The sequence below is a fragment of the Saccharomyces paradoxus genome, chromosome XV, assembly GCF_002079055.1.
Source record: "Saccharomyces paradoxus chromosome XV, complete sequence".
In the NCBI taxonomy this organism is placed as follows: domain Eukaryota; kingdom Fungi; phylum Ascomycota; class Saccharomycetes; order Saccharomycetales; family Saccharomycetaceae; genus Saccharomyces; species Saccharomyces paradoxus.
Genome location: NC_047501.1, coordinates 595,480 through 621,649, shown reverse-complemented (window position 1 = coordinate 621,649; position 26,170 = coordinate 595,480). Strand labels below are relative to the sequence as shown.

General features: G+C 38.5%; 11 protein-coding genes across 11 annotated transcripts; 7 read left to right on the top strand and 4 right to left on the bottom strand.

The window, feature by feature from the left end:
- Positions 1 to 85: 85 nt before the first annotated feature.
- On the top strand, positions 86 to 1,705 carry PNS1 (Pns1p; the record flags this gene model as incomplete). Its single annotated transcript, XM_033913403.1, has 1 exon — positions 86 to 1,705. The coding sequence occupies one exon, from the start codon at positions 86 to 88 to the stop codon at positions 1,703 to 1,705; it is 1,620 nt and encodes a 539-aa protein (XP_033769294.1).
- A 184-nt stretch (positions 1,706 to 1,889) lies between these two features.
- MTR10 (mRNA transport regulator MTR10) lies at positions 1,890 to 4,808 on the bottom strand (the record flags this gene model as incomplete). Its single annotated transcript, XM_033913402.1, has 1 exon — positions 1,890 to 4,808. One exon carries the CDS (start codon positions 4,806 to 4,808, stop codon positions 1,890 to 1,892), a length of 2,919 nt encoding a protein of 972 aa, XP_033769293.1.
- Positions 4,809 to 5,073: 265 nt separating this feature from the next.
- SME1 (mRNA splicing protein SME1) lies at positions 5,074 to 5,358 on the top strand (the record flags this gene model as incomplete). The annotated part of the gene is made up of 1 exon (XM_033913401.1): positions 5,074 to 5,358. One exon carries the CDS (start codon positions 5,074 to 5,076, stop codon positions 5,356 to 5,358), a length of 285 nt encoding a protein of 94 aa, XP_033769292.1.
- Positions 5,359 to 5,518: 160 nt separating this feature from the next.
- PET123 (mitochondrial 37S ribosomal protein mS26 PET123) lies at positions 5,519 to 6,472 on the bottom strand (the record flags this gene model as incomplete). Its single annotated transcript, XM_033913400.1, has 1 exon — positions 5,519 to 6,472. One exon carries the CDS (start codon positions 6,470 to 6,472, stop codon positions 5,519 to 5,521), a length of 954 nt encoding a protein of 317 aa, XP_033769291.1.
- Positions 6,473 to 6,886: 414 nt separating this feature from the next.
- PUP1 (proteasome core particle subunit beta 2) lies at positions 6,887 to 7,672 on the top strand (the record flags this gene model as incomplete). The annotated part of the gene is made up of 1 exon (XM_033913399.1): positions 6,887 to 7,672. The coding sequence occupies one exon, from the start codon at positions 6,887 to 6,889 to the stop codon at positions 7,670 to 7,672; it is 786 nt and encodes a 261-aa protein (XP_033769290.1).
- A 428-nt stretch (positions 7,673 to 8,100) lies between these two features.
- Positions 8,101 to 10,272, top strand: NFI1 (SUMO ligase NFI1; the record flags this gene model as incomplete). Its single annotated transcript, XM_033913398.1, has 1 exon — positions 8,101 to 10,272. One exon carries the CDS (start codon positions 8,101 to 8,103, stop codon positions 10,270 to 10,272), a length of 2,172 nt encoding a protein of 723 aa, XP_033769289.1.
- A 407-nt stretch (positions 10,273 to 10,679) lies between these two features.
- ISN1 (IMP 5'-nucleotidase) lies at positions 10,680 to 12,032 on the top strand (the record flags this gene model as incomplete). The annotated part of the gene is made up of 1 exon (XM_033913397.1): positions 10,680 to 12,032. One exon carries the CDS (start codon positions 10,680 to 10,682, stop codon positions 12,030 to 12,032), a length of 1,353 nt encoding a protein of 450 aa, XP_033769288.1.
- Positions 12,033 to 12,172: 140 nt separating this feature from the next.
- On the bottom strand, positions 12,173 to 13,933 carry SLP1 (Slp1p; the record flags this gene model as incomplete). The annotated part of the gene is made up of 1 exon (XM_033913396.1): positions 12,173 to 13,933. The coding sequence occupies one exon, from the start codon at positions 13,931 to 13,933 to the stop codon at positions 12,173 to 12,175; it is 1,761 nt and encodes a 586-aa protein (XP_033769287.1).
- Positions 13,934 to 14,275: 342 nt separating this feature from the next.
- On the bottom strand, positions 14,276 to 18,811 carry PDR5 (ATP-binding cassette multidrug transporter PDR5; the record flags this gene model as incomplete). The annotated part of the gene is made up of 1 exon (XM_033913395.1): positions 14,276 to 18,811. The coding sequence occupies one exon, from the start codon at positions 18,809 to 18,811 to the stop codon at positions 14,276 to 14,278; it is 4,536 nt and encodes a 1,511-aa protein (XP_033769286.1).
- Positions 18,812 to 20,329: 1,518 nt separating this feature from the next.
- On the top strand, positions 20,330 to 21,100 carry ATG40 (Atg40p; the record flags this gene model as incomplete). The annotated part of the gene is made up of 1 exon (XM_033913394.1): positions 20,330 to 21,100. One exon carries the CDS (start codon positions 20,330 to 20,332, stop codon positions 21,098 to 21,100), a length of 771 nt encoding a protein of 256 aa, XP_033769285.1.
- Positions 21,101 to 22,013: 913 nt separating this feature from the next.
- On the top strand, positions 22,014 to 25,688 carry RPB2 (DNA-directed RNA polymerase II subunit RPB2; the record flags this gene model as incomplete). The annotated part of the gene is made up of 1 exon (XM_033913393.1): positions 22,014 to 25,688. The coding sequence occupies one exon, from the start codon at positions 22,014 to 22,016 to the stop codon at positions 25,686 to 25,688; it is 3,675 nt and encodes a 1,224-aa protein (XP_033769284.1).
- Between the last annotated feature and the right edge of the window lie 482 nt (positions 25,689 to 26,170).

Here is a 26,170-nt window from a genome sequence, read left to right as displayed (position 1 = left end):
TTTGCCCGCCAAAAAGAACTTGAACGTGCATATTTCAGTTTAGGACAATCGATAGTAACTATAATCATAGGTAGAGTAATACGTTATGCCATTGAATGAAAAATACGAAAGGCCTCCGCAGCCACCTCCAGCGTATGATCCTAACCACAGGCCGCCCAGCTCGTCCGAGAACTCGGCCGCGGCGAACACCAACGATGGCCAGACGCCGTACCATTTTAGACAGGATCAATATTACAATCTGAACTCCAAAACGAGTGGGGCTCCTATAGGCAGCTTTGACGAGGCTTTCCCCACTGAAAATGACAATAAACCTAGGTGGAACGACTGGCCGTTCACCATTCTTTTCCTGTGCACCGTAGGAGGATTCATCGCCATTGCCGCCATCACCTTAAGGGCATGGTCCCAAACCTATAGCAGTACGGGTTCCGGGATATATGACGGGGTCGATACTGGTACATTAAACACCAATGCTGCCATCTTGTTAGTTTTCGTGTGCATTATTGCCCTGATATTCTCCGTTTTGGGCCTTACGCTCTGTCGGATTTTTCCGAAGCAATTTATATATTGCGGTATGATCATCAACCTAGTGGCTTCTCTTGGGACCGCCATTATGTACATGTCTTTGAGGTACTGGTCTGCAGGGATTGTGTTTTTGGTTTTTACGTTCATGACCGCGTGGTGCTATTGGGGCATGAGGTCTAGAATTCCCCTTTCCGTGGCGGTATTGAAGGTCGTTGTCGATGCCATGAAGAAATGTCCTCAGATTTTCTTTGTTTCATTTATCGGAGCCATTGTTGCCAGTGCCTTTGGGTTTCTCTTCTCCGCAGTCATTGTGGCTACCTACATAAAATATGACCCCAATAGTTCCAACGGGGGCTGTGACGTCTCTGGTGGCAGCTGTTCCCATTCGAAATTGATCGGTGTCTTGGTTGTGGTGTTCTTCTGTGGCTATTATATCTCTGAAGTAATAAGAAACGTCATCCATTGTGTTATTTCCGGCGTCTTTGGCAGCTGGTACTACATGTCAAAGTCTGACCAAGGAATGCCAAGGTGGCCTGCATTTGGGGCACTCAAAAGAGCCATGACTTACTCGTTCGGTTCCATTTGCTTTGGTTCTTTGCTAGTTGCTTTGATCGAACTGTTGAAACAAGTATTACAAATGATTAGAAAGGATGTCACCTCCAATGGTGGCGGCCAAATTGCCATCCAGATTTTGTTTATGGTGTTTGACTGGATTATTGGCTTCCTTAAGTGGGTGGCTGAGTATTTCAATCATTATGCATACTCTTTCATCGCTCTTTATGGTAAACCTTATTTAAGAGCCGCTAAAGAAACCTGGTATATGTTAAGAGAAAAGGGAATGGATGCCCTAATTAATGATAATCTAATTAACATTGCACTGGGTTTATTTGCAATGTTTGCCAGTTATATGACCGCCTTGTTCACGTTCTTATATCTACGGTTTACGTCGCCTCAATACAACTCAAACGGTGCCTATAATGGTGCCCTAATGGCTTTCTCATTTGTTATTGCTTTACAGATTTGCAATATCGCAACAGAAGCTATCAGATCGGGTACAGCAACTTTCTTTGTTGCTCTCGGTAATGATCCGGAGGTCTTCCATCATTCTTACCCTCATAGATTTGATGAGATTTTTAGGGCATATCCTGATGTACTCAGAAAATTGAGTCACCAGAATGTGTAAAGAGACGTTTATCATATTTTATTTTTTCCCCTTGTTCTTCTTTACAATGCTATATTTAATTAGGATCTTTTAATACTTAATTTTTTTTTCTATTTTAATTAATTTTCAAGTTCTATCTTTATTATTTGTTTGATATGTTTTTATACATCCTGTACAGATTAAAAATATGCTATTTATTAAATCATTATTCAAACCTCGAATTGACATTCTTTCTTGAATACCATCCAACAAACGCTCTGATTCCTTCCCTCACCTTTCTGTAGTCTCTCGAATTTAGTCCCTCTACTATAGCCTTCGCCAAATTATCTCTTTCATTAACGGTTACCTGGCCAAGTTGTTCCACCACGTTATAAATCCAATCAACGCAAATAGTCGGATCGCTGTTGTTTGCCTCTGTCAGTATTCTCAAACATTTTACGATACAACTAATGGCATCTGAATGAGCGGTGTTTTCAAAGGTAGTTACCAGTCCAATGAATAATACTAATATCAATTGGTTACCGTGAGATATTACAACCTCGTTAATAACTTGGTTTCTCCATTCATCTGGAACAATCTCGATGGATACTGTTGAGATCGGCGGAGTCTTGAACCCCCAGGATATGATATCATCTAAGCAACGCAAGATACATATATAAGCGTCGTAGTTGTCAAGCTTGTTGACACACTCGAGAGCAACATTCAGTACAGGGCTTAATAACTCTGTAGAGTTCAAAAATGCACCGGGGTAAAACATGATCAAGTCCGTAATTAATGAGAAGAAATCAATGATTGCCTCATGGTAATCATTTAATTGAAGTTTATCAAGCTTAGAGAAATTCAGTATGAATGTCTCGCATTGGGATAAAGCGAACTTCCAGACTGCATCCTTTAGATCCTGGGATATGGGGAATGATTCATCGTCACCAAAAATAACAATAAGAGAACCTGAACACCACAAATAGGAACCATATCCAGTTGTTAAATAGCCTTGGATTAGAAATTCGGCAACAGAAGGTAATATTGGTTCACAAAATACATGGAATCTCTCAAAAATTCTGCGTAGCAATTTAGCTACTCTTTCCACAATAATACCATCTGACATTGCTCCTGCATCAACTAGCAGCGTTCTTAGAGCTTTCCAAATGAATTCTATTCTGGGGAGTAAAGGTTCAGATCCCTGCTGAGGATAACTGTATCTAGGTTTCAATTCTTCAAAAAGCGCATATAGCAAATCAACCTTATCGGCAATCTGTGGGGCAAATAGCGTTGGATTTGCTTTCCATTGAGGAACCAAGGCCTCAATTTGTTGCAAATTATCACCTATGAGTTTTTCGAATATTACTGAAACTTTGGACTCTGGCTGGTTATTTATTACTGCACTAAGGCCTTGACATAGTTCAAATTGTGACTCAATATCAATCGAATTTTGCACATTGAGGAAGAAGTTGATCAATTGATCAATGTATCCAACTAATAGTTTTGAGCAATCCGAACAAAAGAACATTAATGCATGTGATGACGCGGTGATTATACTTTGCATATCAGATGAACCCTCATGCAGTTGGAAACCATTGAAAATATACTGCAATTGAATTTCCAGTAGTTCTGGATGCTTGGCTGTCCATTCGGTATATCTACCAAGAACCAATGTTGATGCGTATCTAATTTTGGCCTGCTCTGGAAGGTTACAAATGATCTTGATAATTTCTGGTAAAATGGTGTTTTCGCTCAAAGAAATTTCTTTAGCCATCGTTCTTAAAGAAAATAATGGGGCCTCCATCACTTGCCAGCTATTGTTGTTTTCTATTGCAGACTTGATTCTTATTAGTGGTTGTGATAAGGCCTCAGAGGTTCCCACCACTGCAGTACAATCCTTCAACACATCACCCATATGATACCTGAAATCCTTAAATTTATCTTCTTCTTCCTTGGATGAAAATTGGCCTGACGGGTATTGTAAATGAGTAATTATACCGTTTATTAATTTAACAAAAATATCAGAGTAAGCTTTTCTCGAGTCTTGATACCTTGGCAAAACTAAACTTTGTTTAAAATTAAACCAAAATGGGAAAGTATAGGAAACGACATCTAAGTCTTCATTTTTGCAGGTCAACATCAATAATACCAAAACCATTGGTTTGAAAAAATCAGGGTTTTTAGAAATAACAACTGACCAAGCCTCGCCAGCTTCCACGAATAGCCGTGTCATGCCTTCTAGGAGATCGCTATCATATTCATCATTCAAAGGATGGTCCATAATTAAAGTAGGCAATAATTTTTCTTGTAAAAGCATTAGCTGTTGAAATAAAGCAGAAATCAACTGCTCATTGGTAGTATCTCTGCTTTCTCTGAGGATAACACAGAGACAATCAATAGCAGAATCGAATGCGTCCATATCATTTTCATTAGCGTTGGAAATAGTCTCAAATACGAGGTTTATTAAGGGTTGTACGGTCAGCAGTTGTTCAATTGGGAATTCATACGACCAAGAGTTTAAACAACGTAAAATTTGTTCTAATGAAATAGATGAGTTGGAAGTTTCATCTGTGTTTTGTAATAGGTCTATGCATGAGACAAGAAACTTCAACACGTCTTCTGCTATAGGATCAACCAGTTCATGAATTCTGGAATTGAACTCTACTTCCGTCAACGGAGTAGAGGCAATGTCTAGAGTTTCTTCAGGTAAAATTCTTAAGAAGTTCAATAATATAGATGGCGAAGAATTCAATAATGAAATGATCTCGAAAATTGGATTCTGCCATTCTAAAAATTGGATCGCTAAACGTGCTAATGCGACATTCAGTTGTGTAATAATCAATTTTTGGTTATGGGACAATAAAAGCGCCAACAAAGAATCCTTGAATTGTGGAAGGTTATTTTCTAATTGTGATAGATCGTATGTGACTTTATTCCTTAGAGTTTGCGCAGCAAAAATGTTTAATTCCAGAAAAGAGTTTGTAGGATCTTGCTTAGATAAAATCTCATTGCAAATAGACCAGGCCACGGTGGACCTTTGAAATTGCTCTAAAAATTGAAGCGCTTTATTTTTATCATCTTGAGATGCAGTAGACGATATGCATTGTAAAGCGGTTTCTATATCAGACACCTGCAAGTTTTCCATAATGCAAGATGAGCCGGTAATATACTCTTAGTAGACCCTTAGTGGTGATCTGTGCAAAATTATTCTGATACCTTTTTGCTTCATTTATTTTTTTTGCCAATATCCCTTATGTTCGAAAATTTTTTTTTCAGCTATACCGAAAGCTGAGCATCTAACAGTGAAGTGAAATAACAATAGTAGTAAATTGCACAGGATAGGAATAATAGTAAGGAAAGGAGACTAAGGAACATAGGAAGGATACAAAGCGGAAAACAATAGGCCTGCAATGTCGAACAAAGTTAAAAGCAAGGCTATGGTGCCACCAATAAATTGCATATTCAACTACTTACAACAGCAAACACCAGTAACAATATGGTTATTCGAGCAAATCGGCATAAGAATCAGAGGTAAAATAGTGGGATTTGATGAGTTCATGAATGTTGTCATCGATGAAGCCGTGGAAATTCCCGTCAATAGTGCCGATGGCAAAGAAGATGTGGAGAAGGGTACACCCTTGGGGAAAATCCTGTTGAAAGGTGATAATATCACATTAATAACATCAGCGGATTGAAAGAAAGGGGGGAGAAGAAGAGAGATAGGCAATTCACTAGTGACGTATATACATGGGCATATTTATTCTCGATTTGATTTTTTCTTCTTTTTCGTTAGTGTTATGCGTCTGAGGCACTTTCGAATACATGACATGTTGAAGTAGTATATATATTAGTTATTTACAAGTTGGTTGTATTATTATTATCACCATTTCCAGCTTCATTAGAGGAGAAGTTTAATTTAGAATCAATCCTGTCGGAAATTTGCCGTAAATCCTTGTTCAGATACGAATCCACAAGAGAGATATCGAAAAACTTTTCGTTTGTCAATGAACCCATTATTGCGTTATTGATTTGGGTTTGTAACGTGGAATTGCCTGAAAGGAGTGATTTTCTATTTCCAAATTGTGTGAAGCTAGAAGTTACATCGTAAGCATCGGTGAATTCTTGCGTTTCATCGTTAAACACCTTATCGATTTTCTTTAGCAGTTGGGATTCTGTGACGATGAATTCATTAGCGACATGATATAGGTTCAATAATTCGTTTAGCTTTTTTTTATATGCCTGAAAATTTAACAATGATCTGTTGTAATTTCTTTTCAACTTCAACAGTTCACTTTCTTCCGGTGATCTGTCCCTCAAAAGAGGTTGAGACATCATTTTATCTAGAGTCATTATAGTCAAATCTGAAGATTTTTCCTTATTCAGTTTTTCTAGTTCCAGTTCTTTTGCTTTTTCCAGTTCCTTTGTTCTCTTCTGCAAAAATTCGTGTTTATGCAATAGCCTAGCCTCTTCCTTGCGAAATGCTTCAATCAAGAAACCCCTTCTCAATTCGGCTTTTTGTAATCTTATTTTCTGGGCTGGACCATTACCGGATTTAATACTCTGTGGTTCAGCAACAGTCTGCGCAATAAGATTATCCACATCGATAAAAGTCACCTTAGGTGACAATCTATGTGACCCTTTTGGATGTTTCACACCCTTGGCATACCCAATACCAAGAACACCTTTGGGCTTGGGAGATTTTACCTTGTTGATAATATCCGTCTGCTTTGTAGTGGGGTTCTTCAGAATGGACCTAGTTGTGGGGAAAATCCCACTTTTGAAACCATACTTGGCCGCACCTTTCCCCATACTTCAATTTTCTTTGTTTCTTCTCGTGAACATCCAACGATGAAATTATTATTCAAACTTAATCCATATGTACGTTCTCTTCTTTATTCTTGCTCCTCTTAGGAATCACTTTCCTACTTATCGACTTCAGGGTTCAGTTATTATTTACGTATTTAGTGATTTTTAATGAGGGCTGATTTTGTTACCCTAAGGAAAAGACCTAATTGCTAATTACGGGTAAATTAGGACAAGATGATTTAATTTATAACCCGGCCGAGTGGCAAAACTGCCAAAAAGAAAATATGAAAAGGATAAACTAATAATTCAGCAGGAAAGCTACTAGTGTAATGAAGAGGGTTGTATAGTGGAGTGTTAAAATAATTAGGAATATTGCCCCACAGAAGCCTGATAGCACAGGAAATAAGTGAATTGAGCATGGCAGGTTTATCATTTGACAATTATCAAAGAAATAGTTTCCTAACGGAAAATTCGCACACACAACCTAAGGCGACTTCCACTGGTACCACCATTGTAGGCGTAAAATTTAATAACGGGGTGGTGATTGCAGCAGATACAAGGTCAACACAAGGTCCAATTGTCGCAGACAAGAATTGCGCGAAGTTGCATAGAATTTCCCCCAAAATATGGTGTGCTGGTGCCGGTACCGCCGCCGATACTGAGGCAGTTACTCAGTTGATCGGGTCTAACATTGAATTGCATTCCTTATACACTTCTAGAGAACCAAGAGTAGTCTCTGCTTTACAAATGCTCAAGCAACACCTATTTAAGTACCAAGGCCATATTGGTGCTTATTTGATTGTTGCTGGTGTAGACCCTACAGGATCTCACTTGTTCTCAATTCATGCACATGGTTCTACTGACGTGGGCTACTACCTTTCTTTAGGTTCTGGTTCTCTAGCGGCAATGGCCGTGTTGGAATCACACTGGAAGCAAGACCTTACAAAGGACGAAGCCATCAAGTTGGCCTCTGATGCAATCCAGGCTGGTATCTGGAATGATTTGGGGTCTGGTTCTAATGTGGACGTGTGTGTCATGGAAATAGGTAAAGATGCAGAATACTTGAGAAATTACTTAACTCCGAATGTGAGAGAATTAAAGCAAAAGAGCTACAAGTTCCCCAGGGGCACAACTGCTGTGCTGAAGGAAAGTATTGTCAACATTTGTGACATACAAGAAGAACAAATCGACATAACAGCGTGAAAGTAAAATATAAAACTTACGTAAATTCTAGTATAAACTAAATCACTGTTCAATGAAATATGATAAAAAAAGTCAAAACCGTAATCTCAGAAACTATCTACACAATACATTTTCTTATACCAACTTATTATTTGTTCTTGATTCTCTTCCTTTTTCTTTTTTTTTTATGCTTTGAAGTATGTTAGTTCGATTTTTGTTTGTTAATTTTCGTGTTAATTTATCCATCCATTTTAGCTATTTTACCACACAGAACATAATACAATACATACAACCCAGTAGCACATATAACACAACATTAAAATTAACAGTTCTATAGTCATCCGTCTGCTGGTCTTTTAAGGGGCTATTGCTGAGTCAAATAACAAGGAACTAAAAACAGTACGAACGCTCAACTGACAATTAAGAAAGCATAAGGGAAAAAAAGCACGATGGCAAGTGTCATGTCAAATAATAATAGCGACAATAATGCCAGTTATATGTTTACGAACCCCTTGTCCAGTACAGGAGGTGGTCTCATAAATGAAATAAAAGATGCAATAAATGAAATGGAACAATTAAAGGTTTTAGAATTAAAGCAAATATGCAAATCTTTGGATTTAGCGATAACAGGCAAAAAAGCTGTCTTGCAAGACCGAATAAAACAATTTTTGAGGAAATCCTGTGATATTGGACATATAGATCCGTGGAGGCCCAAGGCTATAAAGATTCTTATTGCAAAAGTAAAGATAAACTCATCGTTACCCAAATACTCTACCCTCTGGGAAACTTTGAAGACGGGTGCGTTCAAGCATCCTGTAGCATCAGGCCAACTACCCGTGACAGCTCTCCAAGGTACTGTGTTACGGCCTCTTTCCCAACAACAAGCTTTAGCATATTCCTTTACCTCACCGTTTTACAAGCCCATAGTACAAATACCGGATGCCAATAAGAAGCTGAAGCAATCTGCAGGAAGGGGTTGCACAAAGATGAAATTCAAAGTAAGCAAATCTAATCATGATCTTTTGAAATCTAACAAGAGTTATAAATTATATTTGTTTTCCGGATTTTCAATACCGTTTATATATGAAACTGTGGGTCATGAGGCAATAGATTTCCCATATCCCTGTGAACTAGTGTTTAATGGCACTAAGTTAGAGGACAATGTGAAAGGTTTAAAGAAACAAAATGGGACAGGCAATCCCGCAAATTTGACGCCTTACCTTAGATCGCCAATAGAGATGAATCAACTAGACTTGCATTATCTCAATATCGATAAGGAGTATTCTATAAGTTGCTTTATAGTGGAAGTTTTTTCACCTGAACTTCTTCTGGAAAACATTCTTAAAAGGCCTAAAATTATTAAGCAAGCCACCATAGCATACATCAAAAGAACCTTGAATGAGCAAGATGATGAAGATATTATAACCACTTCCACGGTGTTGACTTTGCAGTGTCCCATATCGTGTACAAGAATGAAGTATCCGGCGAAGACCGAACAATGCAAGCATATCCAATGTTTTGATGCTCTCTGGTTTCTTCACTCCCAGTCACAAGTCCCTACATGGCAGTGTCCAATTTGCCAACACTCTATAAAATTCGATCAGTTGAAGATTTCCGAATTTGTCAACAGCATTATCCAAGGTTGCAAAGAAGATGTTGAACAAGTTGAGATATCTGTTGACGGCTCATGGAAACCAATTCATGAAAGTTCAGCGGTTATTACGGATGATGTTAACCAAAACCATAGTGTGAAAAGCGAGAACCAGGGTACCGTCAAACAAGAGCAAGATTACGACAGCAGAAACGCCTTCGACATCAATTTGCATGATGGCTCGAACCACAACGAACCCGAAATAATTTCTCTGGATAGCTCAGATGATGAAGTCTTTGTGCCGGTTGGTAAAAACTTCACAACGAATGAGAACCCTCATACTGAACAATTAAGGGCAGACGTATTTCCCTCAGAATCAGAAGGATCCAGTGACTACAACCCCAATCATACATCAACACCGAAAGGTTCTCCTACTATGGACCAAAACCAGTATCAAGATGATTTTCAGATGAGATCATTCTTGAATCAAGGTATGAATACAAATATAAATGACACACCTACAAACAATAGCAGTATTAACTCTTTTGTTACAGCGACAAATGGTGACAGCAGAATATTCTACAACAGAGGGCCATCAACGCCGTTATTACCAACTGCTCTACAAAATTTGACTAATCAAACAGAAGCGCAGAGGAATCTGTACGGATCAAATTACAATAATACAGCACATGATCATAATATTTTGGGAATAGAAGGTGATTTGCCTCCAATCCCCCATGTGGACGCAAATTCAGAAGCAGAAACTGAAGTACCGACAAGGGTCATATCAGCGGCACAACTCCCTCCATACATACACGTGAGCACCAGTGGTCATGGCGATGATGGAAAAATTAGAAAGAGAAGGCATTCTAATGTTTCCATTTACATTCCGAAGAATCCGTATGCCACGCTTATGAAACGGAGACCACAAGCAAATCATGCCATAATGAATAAAACACTGGCACAACCTAATGACTTTAACGCACCGACTCAAGATAACTCAGAAGTGGTTGATTTAACATCAGACTGACTAACCATATCTGGCTTTCTTTTCTTCTAGATTGTATTCTATTATTATTTCTATTCTGTTTCATTTCGCTCTTAACATTGGTTACGACTTTTGGGCGTAAATGATGTTTTGTTTTGATAAAATTTACGACCTCCGTTTTGTTTTTCTGCTACTACACTACTCTGTAGGTGTAATGTACGAATTTGCAGTTAGCGGTTTCTATAGACTTCTCTATATACTCCCTGTATTGCATTACAATATATCATATCTTTTCATTCCCACGTTTAGCGAGACTGGCCGCCTTTAAATTAACGGAATTTAAAAGGTAAGAAGGAATGTACTGAAAAAAGAAAGCTACTCGAGGAAAGCCCAATATCAGCTAATAATTTAAGAAACTACAAGAAATTGAGACTTGACTTATAATAGCAATGTCTTCGAGGTACAGGGTGGAATATCATTTGAAGAGTCACCGCAAGGATGAATTTATAGATTGGGTGAAGGGGCTATTGGCCTCCCCTTTTGTTCTGCATGCTGTCTCTCATGAAGGTGACTACAATGATGACTTAGCAACAACTCAACGTGTAAGATCACAGTATGCTGACATCTTCAAAGATATCGAGGGGCTGATTAAAGACAAAATAGAATTTGACTCCAGGAATATTAGCCAAGACGAAATTGAAGACGGAGCTTCTTCTCAGTCTTTGAATATATTGGGACAATCGCGTTTGAATCTTTTGGTCCCATCAATTGGGACATTCTTTACGGAACTTCCATTAGAGCAAGCTTTTCTATGGGAAGATTCACAAAGGGCCATTTCTGCGCGTAGAATGGTGGCACCTAGCTTTAATGACATCAGACATATCTTAAACACCGCACAAATCTTTCACTTTAAGAAGCAGGAAAATTTGCACAATGGTAAGATTTTGAGATTAGTGACTTTTGATGGAGATGTCACGTTGTATGAAGATGGTGGCTCACTTGTTTACACTAACCCTGTAATCCCTTATATTCTTAAGCTATTGCGATGCGGTATCAATGTGGGAATAGTCACAGCCGCTGGATATGATGAAGCTGGAACCTATGAGAACAGATTGAAAGGGCTAATTGTGGCATTACACGATTCAACTGATATACCGGCTACTCGGAAGCAAAATTTAACAATTATGGGTGGTGAGTCGAGTTACCTTTTCCGTTATTATGAAGACCCGGAGGAAGATAACTTTGGTTTTAGACAAATTGACAAAGAGGAATGGCTATTACTTAGAATGAAGGCTTGGTCTCTCGAGGATGTGGAGAAGACCTTAGACTTTGCCGAAAGGACTCTCAACAGGTTAAGAAAAAGATTAAACCTACCTTCAGAGATTGCTATTATTCGTAAAGTCAGAGCCGTGGGTATCGTCCCTGGCGAACGGTATGATGAAGCTTCTAAAAGACAAGTTCCAGTTAAACTTGATAGAGAACAATTGGAAGAAATAGTTTTAACCCTTCAAAACACTTTAGAGTCTTTTGCGCCATCTAGGAGAATTCAATTTAGCTGTTTTGATGGTGGCAGTGATGTTTGGTGTGATGTTGGGGGAAAAGACCTTGGTGTTCGCTCGCTGCAGCAATTCTACAACCCTGAAGCCCCTATCAAGCCTTCTGAAACCTTGCATGTTGGTGACCAATTTGCGCCGGTGGGATCAGCAAATGATTTCAAGGCAAGATTAGCCGGATGTACCCTCTGGATAGCATCTCCTCAAGAAACAGTAAATTATCTTCATAGATTATTAGAAACTGATTAGAACAGTATGTAAAATGTAATTAGAACTATAAAAGCATTTGAATATTTCTTATAGAAACATCTTGTATATGGCGGTGGATTCTTTCATCGTGAATGCTCAATGAAATCTGATAAAAAATATGATTGTGCGCTTTCTATGACTCATCTGATTGCTTGTTGAACAATGTCTACCCTCTCAATAGTACCGTTTTTACCGTCTTCGAAATCTTCAAAGTAAAGCTCCCTTGTTATTAATAGATAAGATATCAACCCCACGAAAGCAAAAAACGACGCGTAAACAATTCTTCTTTGAAAACTCACTTCCTTTTCCAGCCTCTCCAAATGCAACAAGTGGCGGTTAGTAAATTTGTCATTTTCCAGCTTTTGTTCTTCTAGTATACGTAACGATTGGTCTTTCAGTTGATTAGCAAAATTATTCAGCAGATCTAGATTACTCATCATTGTTTCGTTGAATATGGTGACAAGATGGCCGAACTTTGCTTCATGAGCCTTTTCAAGTTGTTCAAACGATCTAGATAGTAGTTTGCTCTGTTCTTCAATGTAAGAAACTGTCAAGCTAGAATTTGTCTCCAGCTGCGACAATCTTTTCATGATATTCTTGAAAATGGATTCTTCTGGAATTACAGGAACAGCTGAAGAATATGATGATATTATTTGCTTAGGAGGACAAAAGGATGCGTTTACTTCCTTAAAAAATTCATCGAATTTCAAGGGAATGAGCTTTGAAGTACACGATAATACACCAGCTATATCTGACACAGTGCTTGCATTCAGAGCCTCTAAGTGGGTTTCTATATTGTTGCATCCGTCTTGGATATTTTGTTCATTCAAATTGTCTATATTCTTAGCAGCTATGGATTGTTCTTTGTCCTCTTGAGCTTTGAGTTGATCGATCTTAAATTCATCCATCATGGTTTTACCATATGCTTTAATCAAGGATATGGGACAATAGAATTCGTCGTCATAATGGGATAGAATTTCAATCTTCAAATAACTTGCCCAGATCTGGGGGTTATGTATTTGAAACTTTTGTAATTCTCTTGAATTTTCTGCTTCGAATTCCCCTAATATGGTCCATTCGTTATCGACCACCGGCATTCTATCAGAAACAGATACTCTAAATTTCTTGAAGGTCGATGAAAAGAATTCGTAATTGGCAATATCAATTTCTTCCACCAGGATATCTTCACAAAGCTCAATAACAACGAATTGCTGAAGGGCTGAACAGGGATTCAGCAGGTACTTATCTTTGCTTTCAATTAACGTAGAAGTGGCTCCAATGGCTTCTGGATTGCTTTTTACAATTGTTGCAGCGCAATCCAAGGATGCATAGTTGAATTGTTTCTTGTAAACTTTTGATATATCCTTCTCCTCGTTAGAACTTTTTTGGTTCCCTTCTCCCTCACTCCATTCGTGTTTGTTCGTCAAAAATCCCAAATCGATTTCCAACTCCTCTCCTATGCATTCTTTTTCTTTATAACATGAGGGATCGACTGGCTCCCTCATTCGACTAGGATGACGTTCAGGGCTTGATGAATGCTCTTTTGACTTGACCTTTTTCCATTCGTCGAACGACAGAAATGAATTACTCGAATCGCTCGGCTTCCTTGTGGTTGCAGGCTGTGTTAGTGCACCTCGCTCTTTCTTCTCACCATTTTCCTGTATTTCAGCATGCCGTATTTCAACTCTAGAAGGCTGTCTAAAAGCATGGGTTTTTAAAGAACCGGTGGATAGTGGTGAAGCACAATCCTTCCGCATATTCATTGTAGCTGCACTGGTGATCACAGTCGTATCATGTAGGCCTATCTTGGCATTTTGAGCAGTTTTGTTCCTATCTAATGCAAAAGATCCGATTATACTAACCCACAAAATAAGCCCATATATGAGGAGACGGTTGGCCATTCGGACGGATAACAGTAGGGAATATCCTGTATTTTACGTATGGTCATCGCGGCCTTTCTTTTTAACCGTAGAACACAGTTGAGAAATAATGTTTTTATACTATATACTGATGCCTGTCGAAAAAAATACTGATGAGATAACCTAGAAGCAAAATTCTCGGAATTTTTTCGGACAGTGAGCATTGGTTTATTAGAGCAGAGATTAAGTTAAAACACAGAAAACTCGCTGAATTAAGAAAAAAAAAAAAAACTTATTATTATGCACCTATATATGTAGTGTTTATGTAAAGTTGTTTAAAAAAAGTCCATATTGTGTGGTATCTTAACCGAATTCAAAAGTGTATCATTTCTTGGAGAGTTTACCGTTCTTCTTTGGCACTCTTGCTAGCCAGTAGAAAAATATACCAGCGATATAATTGAATGCAATGTAACAAATGAAGATACCATAATTTCTCCATCTTTCACTGTAGTAAGAGTTGACACTAGCTAAGTAATCGTTTGTAGTGGAGATTTGACAGAAACTGCAAGTGTCAGTTGCACCTTCATCAGCCAAATAACCAGTCTTCGCCAATTGTAAATATGGTTCCATGTATTGCCCACATGTCATACCAGATGGTGGTGTGAATTGTAGTAACTCGTAATCAGCACACTTGACGTCTACGTTAGCAACACCAACAGCCAGCAAAGCTTGTATGAAGTAAGTCAGAGGTGACACTCTGTACATAAATATCCAAAATCTAGGCATGGCACTAGGGGTGGTCATAACACCACAAAATGACAAAGACATAGTAAACAATAAAGAGGCTAAGTTTGCAGCACTCTCCGCAACTTGGTTGAAAGAGATGACAAGTAGACCCATTGAGCCAACGTAAACGTAGAACGCACAAGAGAATAACCAAAACAAGGCACCTCTTTCATGCAATTGTCCAGCGGCAGAGGCGTTGGAGTAAAACCCGATTGGATAGTAGTAGATGAAATAAGCAATAGTACCTGCCAATATATTCCATGGAACCTCGACAATTATTTGAGCAAAAATAAATGAAATCCAAGAAAAAGTTCTTGAAGGGCGTTCTCTGGCCTCATACAAATCTCTTTGCTGAACAAAAGAAGGTAGGTATTGTTGTAAAATAGGATTGAAAATAACCGTAAACATGAACACTGCCAACATTTGATTTTGTAAACCTTGCAATGAAGTTCCTGCCTTGAAGAAAGTGAAACCAATGAACAATTGATTGAAAATAGTTAAAATGAATTTGGACCATAAGTAATCGGGAGACCTCCAGTATTGTTGGAATAAACGAGTGCTAACCAATTTTGTTTGAAAAATAACTGATTGAGAAAATTCGTGCTGGTCTTCAGCGGCAGTCAAGGAGCCTTTCTTTGGTAGCTCTTTCTCCATCCAATCTAATTCGGATTGAACGGCCCTGTATTCTTCAGAACTCCTCCAAACTTCGTGATAATCTTGATTTGCATGAGAACCGGGCGCTGCACCGACAACTTCCAGCATCCACTCAGCTGGATTGGCATCGGCAGGACATTCATGGGCGCCGTGACTTTCAAAATAATTGATCATAGTTTTACAACCTTCTCCTAAGTCGCCAAAGTAGACGGTTTTACCACCACGTTGCATAAATAGTAAACGGTCAAATTCCTGCATCAAAATAGCGGAGGGCTGATGGATAGTACATAGAATTGCTTGACCATGATTTGCCAACTTTTTCATTAGTTGACAAATAGACCAAGCAGTCTGAGAATCCAAACCAGAGGTAGGTTCATCTAAAAAGACTAACAGCTTTGGTTTGGCAGTTAATTCAACACCAATAGTTAACCTCTTTCTTTGTTCAACGTTTAAACCTTCACCTGCAACACCAACGACTGCATCAGCATATTTTTCCATTTCAAGAATTTTGATAACATCTTCAACATATCTATTCTTTTCTTCGATGGAAACTTCAGCAGGTTGACGTAAATATGCGGAAAATCTCAATGACTCCCTAACAGTGGCAGTTTTCAAGTGCAAATCTTGTTGCTGACAATAACCAATAGATCTTGGGAAAGATGTATCACGAGGAATACCGTTAACTAAGATATCACCTGTTATAACACCCATGGTAACTCTTTCTGCCAAACAATCCAACAATGTAGTTTTACCAGCACCAGAAGCACCCATTAAGGCCGTTAAAGTACCTGGTTTAACCCAGCCATCAACATTGTTCAATATACGTCTTGTTTCAGCCTTGATTTGGACTTCGTAACACAAGTTTCTCCAGTGGAATATGGCCTCAGACTTGGATAAACCAACCTCTCCGTATGTATCAGATTCCTCTTCGGAGCTTTCTTGTATCAGTTTCCTATCGCTGGATAAGTCACTACGTTCGCCAACGTTTTCAGGGTCGTTTGCATTCTTCTCAGTTAATTCACCTCTTTTCTTCATTCTTTTAACTATACTACGTGGAAAAACTAAGATTTCACCATTTTGTTTGGCACCCTCATTGTATTCACATAAGAATAGATAAACAAAGAAGAAGAAAACAACATAAGCCATACCTATACCAAAACCACGCCATTTGTCTTTGTGATAATATTGATAGGTTCCCTTAATGAAATCATCACCCAGAACATAATCTTGGCCGGGAACGGCACCAACGACAGTACAAACAGATTCGGTATTGGTTACGTTAGCATACGCAGGGCCACGAGGAACGTATTCAGCGCATGGGAATTTTATACCATGAAACTCGTTAACTAATAAAGATTCGAATAAGTAAGCCAATGGATTAATGTACCAAATCCATTTAGACCAACGTAAAATCTTCTTCTTAGGAATAGCAAAACCGGTATACATGGATAGAGCCAACAATAACATAGAAGCCGGTACCATAGCCTCTGACAATGTCTTTGTTAATGAACCAACACATCTAAACAAGTGAGACATGGAGAAAACGGCGACAATGTTGATTAATAGATAGAAAAAGAATACACCACCATTTCTTCTAAAGTCTACTAAGAAATAGAAAATGATATTGAAACAAACAGCGATGGTTAATTTCGAAGGTATTTCTGATAGAACTGATGCAAACGCATCAGCACTTGGATGATATAACGAATATGTTCTATGTTTTTCAGTAATTGGTCTAGCTTCATATAAGGAAAAAATTTCTAATAGAGAAGAGAACGCATTGAATAGGATAGCAAAAAACATGGCAGCCCCACGGAAATAAAATGTAGAAGTGTCACCCTTTTTCATGACCTTATAAAACATTGAACCTAAGATCAAAGCCATACTCGCATTACCCAGAACCATAAATAATGTAAACCCGATATTATTTCGCAGTCTCCACATATTTCTGATCAATAAGTATTTAACTTGCATCATGTAGCTGACGGTATAAGGAGAAGAAGGTCTCGCTCTCTTTGACTGTTTTGCAATATGGGCTTCCCTGATGGCTTCCCGGGTGGCTTCGTCGTCATTTGATAAGCGTTGGTCGACTTCTTTCATTAATTCTTTATAATTTTGGGATTTTATCCAATAATCGTTCATTTCCTTTGGAGTCTGTGGTATATGAATTCCTCTTTTTAGCATGTCTTTGTTCAAGGTTCTCTCCGAGGGACTTGTAACGGAAGTCAAAAAATCAGCAGTGGTTTGTCTGCTTGGACACACATACCCCATATCCTCAAAGTACTTCTTGGCCTTATCAGCAGGGCCATAATAGATCTGATAACCATCATCCAAGACACACACTTTATTGAACAAATCATAAGCATCTTGAGAACATTGATAGATGGCCACCGTGGCAGATGTATTGGAAATATCAGCCTGAGTCTTTAAGGCACGAATAAATTCCAAAGCGGTAGCGGAATCCAAACCTCTTGTAGCATTATCCCAGCATTGAAATTTGGATCCACAGATGGAGACTTCAGCGATGGAGACACGCTTTCTTTCACCACCTGAGACACCTCTAACGATGTCATTACCGACCTTTGTATTCCTTGTGTGCGATAAACCGTACGTAGCCATTGCGACTTCAGCCAAATGGTTCGCATAACTTTCTCTATCTACACCCTTGATACGGTTCTGTGGGGTTTTCAGTCTCGCCACTGTAACTAAAGTTTCGAAGACTGTTAAATGAGGTAGGTGAACATCGGCTTCTGCGTTATAAACGACTTCACCACGGAAATGCTTTTTAATATCATCACCTGAGTAGCCGCTGTAAGAGATTTTAGTGTCAGCACCAAGATCAAAACCATGAGTGTTTGAAGAGATGGATTTCAATAAAGTGGTACAACCGGAGCCTGGTCTACCTAAAACGACTAGTAATTCACCTGGGTTCAGGCAACCATCCATGGGTTTCAAAATTTGGAAAGTGTTATCATCATTGGAACTTTGAAACTTCCTCAATCCACTTTTTAGCAGCTTGTAGGGAATATTAACCACAGTGGACTGATAGGCCACATCGGCGGAAGCACCAGAAGCGCTTAAGTTCTTCCAAGCGCAACCTAAGGAATAAGGCTTATAAAAGTCTGGGTCTGCTGCACTTAGGTGAGCCATATTCTTAACCCAGGCGGCACTAGAGAAGTTGTCGGAGTTAGGGTCCAATTTTGGGTCATAGCCTGGAGCTTCAGGGTCGGAGAAGATCGGGTTGACACCGTCCACACCACTGGAAAAGATGGATTGAGCATCATCTTTATTGGGCGCAGATTGGGTAGAGTTCTGCACACTCTGTGCGGTTAGAGTTCTTGCTAGTTTCTTGATACGAGCCTCTGTATGCCCATCGAATCCGTTGTAATTGTGTAGATCAGCAGCGTTTTCAGTAGAAGAAGACGCGGAGGAGTAGCTGGTAACGTCATTGACGTTATCGTTAAGCTTGGCCTCGGGCATTTTTGTCTAGGGTCTTTCGAACGAGCGGATGCGAAAAGCTTAAAAAAGGTCTTTTTTTTTTCTTTCGAAACTTTTTCTTGTTGTCAATCTATTGATAATTAGAAAATAAAGTCAAGTGATAGCTAATACAGCTGTTATATGCTTGTAACTTTGCGTGACTCTTTTCTTCTGGACTTCATTCAAAGGTATGTTAACGTCAAGAGAAAGATCATGAGGTTATACCTATCACAGTTATATATGTACAGGAAGAATCTTACTAATGTACAGATTACATTCAACAGATATCGTACCGCGGTATAGAAGGGTTCCGCGGAGACATTTCTCTTTTTTTAGCACATTACCACTGTAGGAATACAGATCTGTTTGTTTTTCTGCAGGCAATGATCTTTCCACGGAATCACGAGTCCGAAGGGTGCTGAATCGTGATCACGACCCGCGGATGAGCCCACACTCACCCGAGTCGTAACAGATCTCTGAAAATGTCGCGCCATCAGTGAATGGAAGATTCCGCGGAAAGACAGAGGTAGCCTTAAGTTTCAGGTCATTAGTTCCGTGGGAGGCAATCCGACCAAATATCTCTCCACGGATGTTTTCTCGGCGGCAAGGCTGTATGATGGTAATCGTTGCATAGATGTGAATGCCTCTCGGCAACTTATGCTATGCTCGAAGGCGCAGAACTACATGTTTGCGCTGAGGAACCATCAAGTTTTTTTTTCATCAAGAAGATAGTACATGTGGTGTTGTTTTCCATTGCATTCCATCCCTTACATAGTGAAGTGGCTCAGCCATAAAGAGGTGCCGTCGTCCGTGATTGCAAAGGTTGCGAGCATTACTTAATCGTTAACTGTGATGTATTACTTTGTGCTCACTTTTTTTATATTTCGTTTTTGTTGGTTGGCTTTTGTAACGCTAATTGCATATAAAAAATCGTTGAAATTAGAGACAAAGGCATAATTACGTGAACAAACAGGCTCAGCGAATTGTCTAAAGAGAGCAAGGGACGTCGGGGAGGGGTTTACTTTGTATGATATCTCAAATATATTCAATACATTAGGGTTTATATATACAAATATGGGAGGACCTAGCGAAGGCACCGTATTTGACGGACCCTACTGAATTGTGTTTAAAAACAGAAAGCATTTTCTATCCAGAAATTGCTCATATTCATATGGCTTTTGTTTTCTGTACTCTTGTTCTCGGGCATCTCGGAAATTTATCATTACCCGGTATTTTTAAAGATGAGGTTACCGCCCGCGGGTATTGGGGCCTCCCTTAATATGCATCGATTCTACTCTTAAAAATCGTACAAAAGATAATATGTGCGAAACAGCTTTTCTAAGCAGCAAAATACACGTGCAAGAGCAACATTATATCATTTTGTTTTCGTTTGATTTGATTTAGCTCGACATCAGTATCTCATCAAACCGAGTATAAGATTTTGCAGTGCTCTTTTTTCTATCTTCTAGCTAAGGTTACTAACGTCCTTTCTGCTGAATCTCATTCCATCATAGAAAGCTAATGTTTAATTTAATTTTATGGCCATTATTTTTGCTTACCTCAGTTGCCATTCCTTTGCAGCTGACACTGGAAGTAGTTTATCTGACGTCTTCGGTCGATTTCTCAAAGGCAAGCGCTGCTAAAACTGCTACTTCTTTGGGTCAGTCCCCAGTTGTCATTACCATTTATAAATCACTGCTAAAATATTGGAGTCTTTACGAGTTCATACATTTTATTTATCTCTATACTCCTATCGATGCCTTTCTGAATTTCTTACCATTTACCTCTTTACTTATGTCGTTTGGAAGTATTTGCTTGACAAGAGAGCTGATATATGACTTCATTGCCTTTATGGAATCTCAGAGCAAGCTTACTGGATTTCTTAATAAGATAACGGAACCGAACTTTAACAGTTATCTACTGTTTTCTTCAATTTATAACATTTGGTTTGCAGATGACACCAACGACAAATTCTTATTCGGTAAACTAACTCAGATTTTAATATCTGTAACAAAGAGATACGAATTTCCAAGAACATACTACTTATCGCAAGTTTCTGATTTCTTACAAAATCTAATTTTGACGAGATTGAGACCCTTTGTAACGGATCAGCCCCAAGACTACAGAAACAAATATCAAAACAGTGATCGCGAATCTACAAAGAATGGGACTGCTCACCAGAACTCTTCACAACAGTCGTCGTCTTTTGAGCAGAATTTTACCAGCACAGAGTTTCCCAATGATTATGATTTTATGGAGGACATTCTTGAAGAAACAGCTGAACTGGATTAGAATAATTTACCCTTTTTACCATTGTGGTGGTCTATTAAGTGTCTAATTTATCATGGACACAAAACAAAGTTAGGGCGGCGATACACGAAAGTCGCCATAAATATCTACGCATATGTATACATTCTGAGAAACCGAAAAAAAAAAAATCTTTCCTTATTAGTACTCTGTTAATGCTTCTTGCGCCTTCTTCTCCAAAAAGCCGCATAATCACTGACACAGCCAAACATGCTGTATCGAATACTTAAGAAAGAAGAGACAAGAAAAATAAAAATAAAGCTGTTCTAACAGTACATACACAACGTTAGAGAATTCAAAAAAAGGTTGTATCTAGCAGCTACTATTCTTGTAGCTCAGAGATTAGCTCGGTTAATATGTAGTTTATAGCTGGTTCGTAGTATTCCATAACTGCAGCATAACTGAGTGGTTCCCTGATGTAAAAGCATTGTCCCAAATCATCCTGGGTTGATAGATACAATAGACAAAATTTGGTGTCCATCTTGACGCATATTGTTACCCTACCTGGCGTTAAAAATGATTTTTCACTTTTCTATTTTTTTTCTTCCTCACTTTCGTAGTAGCTTTTGAAAAAGTGGCGAACAAACAAGAAGTGAGTTGTACTTCATGCAAAATAAACTGGCCACTACTTTTAGCAACTATAAAGCATCGTGATTTGTCTAAGTAGGGAGCAGATTTATAATATCAGGGTATTTGGATATTGCACTCATTCCTTCTCCTCAGATTTGCAGACAGTTCGGATAATTATTGCATATCGTATATTTCTAAAGGAAGAAAGTAATAATTAGGAAGAAGTAAAAAGAACACAGCAACGAAATAAGAAATCGTATACGCTCCATATTATAGAAACCTAGACCGGAAAAAAAGAACGCAGTCAAGTACAGAAAAAACTATAACGATGTCTGATCTTGCAAACTCAGAAAAGTATTATGATGAGGACCCATATGGATTCGAGGATGAAAGTGCACCAATTACTGCAGAAGATTCGTGGGCTGTTATATCCGCGTTTTTTCGCGAAAAAGGGTTAGTTTCCCAACAGCTTGACTCTTTCAATCAATTCGTAGATTATACCTTACAAGACATTATTTGCGAGGATTCTACTTTGATTTTAGAGCAATTGGCACAACATACCACCGAATCGGATAACATCAGTAGAAAGTATGAAATTAGTTTTGGTAAAATCTATGTCACAAAGCCTATGGTAAATGAATCTGATGGTGTTACTCATGCGCTGTATCCACAAGAAGCACGTTTACGTAACTTGACATATTCATCTGGTTTATTTGTTGATGTTAAAAAGAGAACGTATGAAGCTGTTGATGTTCCAGGTAGGGAATTGAAATATGAATTAATCGCCGAAGAATCTGAAGATGACAGCGAAAGTGGAAAAGTTTTTATTGGTCGTTTACCTATTATGTTAAGATCAAAGAACTGTTACCTAAGCGAGGCTACAGAATCAGATTTATATAAATTGAAAGAATGTCCCTTTGATATGGGTGGTTATTTTATCATCAACGGTTCTGAAAAAGTCTTAATTGCACAAGAGCGTTCTGCAGGTAATATTGTTCAAGTGTTCAAGAAGGCCGCCCCATCTCCAATTTCTCATGTGGCAGAAATTAGATCTGCTCTTGAAAAAGGTTCCAGGTTTATCAGTACCCTTCAAGTCAAACTTTATGGTCGTGAAGGTAGTTCAGCCCGTACCATTAAAGCCACTTTACCATATATCAAACAGGATATTCCTATTGTAATCATATTCAGAGCTCTAGGTATTATTCCAGATGGTGAAATTTTAGAACATATTTGCTACGACGTAAATGATTGGCAAATGTTAGAAATGCTTAAACCTTGTGTTGAAGATGGGTTTGTTATTCAAGATCGTGAAACTGCATTGGACTTTATTGGTCGCCGTGGTACTGCCCTTGGTATCAAGAAAGAAAAAAGAATTCAGTACGCAAAAGACATTTTACAAAAAGAATTCTTACCTCATATTACTCAGTTAGAAGGTTTTGAAAGTAGAAAGGCATTTTTCTTAGGCTATATGATAAACAGATTATTACTATGTGCTTTAGATCGTAAAGACCAAGATGATCGTGATCATTTCGGGAAAAAAAGATTAGATTTGGCAGGTCCATTATTGGCCCAACTTTTCAAGACTTTATTCAAAAAATTAACTAAAGACATTTTCCGTTATATGCAAAGAACTGTAGAGGAAGCCCATGACTTTAACATGAAATTAGCCATTAACGCAAAGACCATAACATCAGGGCTGAAGTACGCTTTGGCCACTGGTAACTGGGGTGAACAAAAAAAAGCCATGTCTTCAAGGGCAGGTGTTTCTCAGGTTTTGAACCGTTACACTTATTCTTCCACTTTATCACATTTAAGAAGAACAAACACTCCTATCGGTCGTGATGGTAAATTAGCCAAACCACGTCAATTGCATAATACACATTGGGGGTTGGTCTGTCCTGCAGAAACTCCAGAAGGTCAAGCGTGTGGTTTAGTTAAAAATCTATCACTGATGTCTTGTATTTCTGTTGGTACAGATCCAATGCCTATAATCACCTTTTTAAGTGAGTGGGGTATGGAACCACTAGAAGATTACGTACCACATCAATCACCAGACGCCACAAGAGTTTTCGTTAATGGTGTGTGGCACGGTGTTCACAGAAATCCAGCCAGATTAATGGAAACCCTGAGAACATTGAGAAGAAAGGGTGATATCAATCCAGAAGTCTCCATGATTAGGGATATTCGTGAAAAGGAGCTAAAAATATTTACAGATGCCGGTAGAGTTTATAGACCATTATTTATTGTTGAGGACGATGAATCACTGGGCCATAAGGAATTAAAGGTAAGAAAGGGCCATATTGCTAAACTGATGGCTACCGAATATCAAGATATTGAAGGTGGATTTGAAGATGCAGAAGAATATACGTGGTCTTCATTATTAAACGAAGGTTTAGTGGAATACATTGATGCTGAAGAAGAAGAATCTATATTGATCGCTATGCAACCGGAAGATCTCGAGCCTGCAGAGGCTAATGAGGCTAATGATCTCGATGTTGACCCTGCCAAACGTATCAGAGTATCACACCATGCTACAACGTTTACGCATTGTGAGATTCATCCATCTATGATTCTTGGTGTTGCCGCATCCATTATCCCATTCCCTGACCATAATCAATCTCCACGTAATACTTACCAATCTGCAATGGGTAAGCAAGCTATGGGTGTGTTCCTAACAAACTATAATGTGCGTATGGATACTATGGCCAATATTCTATACTACCCTCAAAAACCATTGGGTACTACACGTGCAATGGAATACCTAAAGTTCAGAGAATTACCTGCAGGTCAAAATGCCATTGTCGCTATTGCATGTTACTCGGGGTATAACCAAGAAGATTCTATGATTATGAATCAGTCTTCAATTGATCGTGGACTGTTCAGATCCCTATTTTTCAGATCCTATATGGATCAAGAAAAGAAGTACGGTATGTCTATAACGGAGACTTTTGAGAAACCACAACGTACAAACACTCTAAGAATGAAACATGGTACATACGATAAGTTAGACGATGACGGTCTAATCGCACCTGGTGTCAGAGTTTCAGGAGAAGATGTGATTATTGGTAAAACCACACCAATTTCACCAGATGAAGAAGAACTCGGTCAAAGGACCGCATACCATTCTAAACGTGATGCTTCTACGCCATTGAGAAGTACCGAAAACGGTATCGTTGATCAAGTTTTAGTCACAACAAACCAAGATGGGTTAAAATTTGTTAAAGTTCGCGTAAGAACTACAAAGGTTCCTCAAATTGGTGACAAATTTGCCTCTCGTCACGGTCAAAAGGGTACTATTGGTATCACATATCGTAGAGAAGATATGCCATTTACAGCAGAAGGTATTGTTCCGGATTTAATCATTAATCCTCACGCTATTCCATCTCGTATGACTGTTGCCCATTTAATTGAATGTTTGTTGAGTAAAGTCGCAGCACTATCCGGTAATGAAGGTGATGCCTCTCCTTTCACAGACATTACAGTAGAAGGTATATCTAAACTACTGCGTGAACATGGGTATCAATCTCGTGGGTTTGAAGTTATGTATAACGGTCACACGGGTAAAAAGCTAATGGCCCAAATTTTCTTTGGTCCCACATATTATCAACGATTAAGACATATGGTGGATGACAAGATCCATGCCAGAGCACGTGGTCCAATGCAAGTATTGACAAGACAGCCAGTAGAGGGTAGATCAAGAGACGGTGGTTTAAGATTCGGTGAGATGGAACGTGATTGTATGATTGCTCATGGTGCTGCCTCATTCTTGAAGGAGAGATTAATGGAAGCATCCGACGCCTTTAGAGTCCATATTTGTGGTATTTGCGGGCTGATGACTGTTATCGCTAAATTAAATCATAACCAATTCGAATGTAAGGGATGTGATAACAAGATAGATATCTACCAAATTCATATTCCATACGCTGCAAAGTTGTTATTCCAAGAACTGATGGCCATGAACATTACACCACGTTTATATACCGATCGTTCGAGAGATTTTTGAGAAATAATGTTGTAACTTTAGGAAAGTAAAATAATAAAAAAAATTATCTATGCTGATCTTGCTAAAAGAAGAGCAAACGAGTGGGCGATAGCAATATAAAAAAAAAGACGTGGCATCCCTTCGGATAAACCGAGAGAACTTTCAAGCATTCAAAAAATTATCAAAAATAATAAATAAAATGGGACTCCTAGCCTTTATTTCTAGTCCCCGTTTTGCATATTATCAAGTAAGAATTTAATTTTTTCAAAATATATTAATGAACTCTAGCGGAAAACCCTAAATATCCAAGTCATAAATAATAACTTATGTAAAAACTTATAAGAAAAATATACGGTGTTCATTTCGGGATAATATTGTGGCTACACATTTTTGAATTTGTTAAGTATTTATAAAAGAAAGAAATTTCGTTGCGCATTTTGATTTGAACTACATAACAGACAAGTATATACATGGGTTGGAAACTGCAAAAAGGATATATAAAA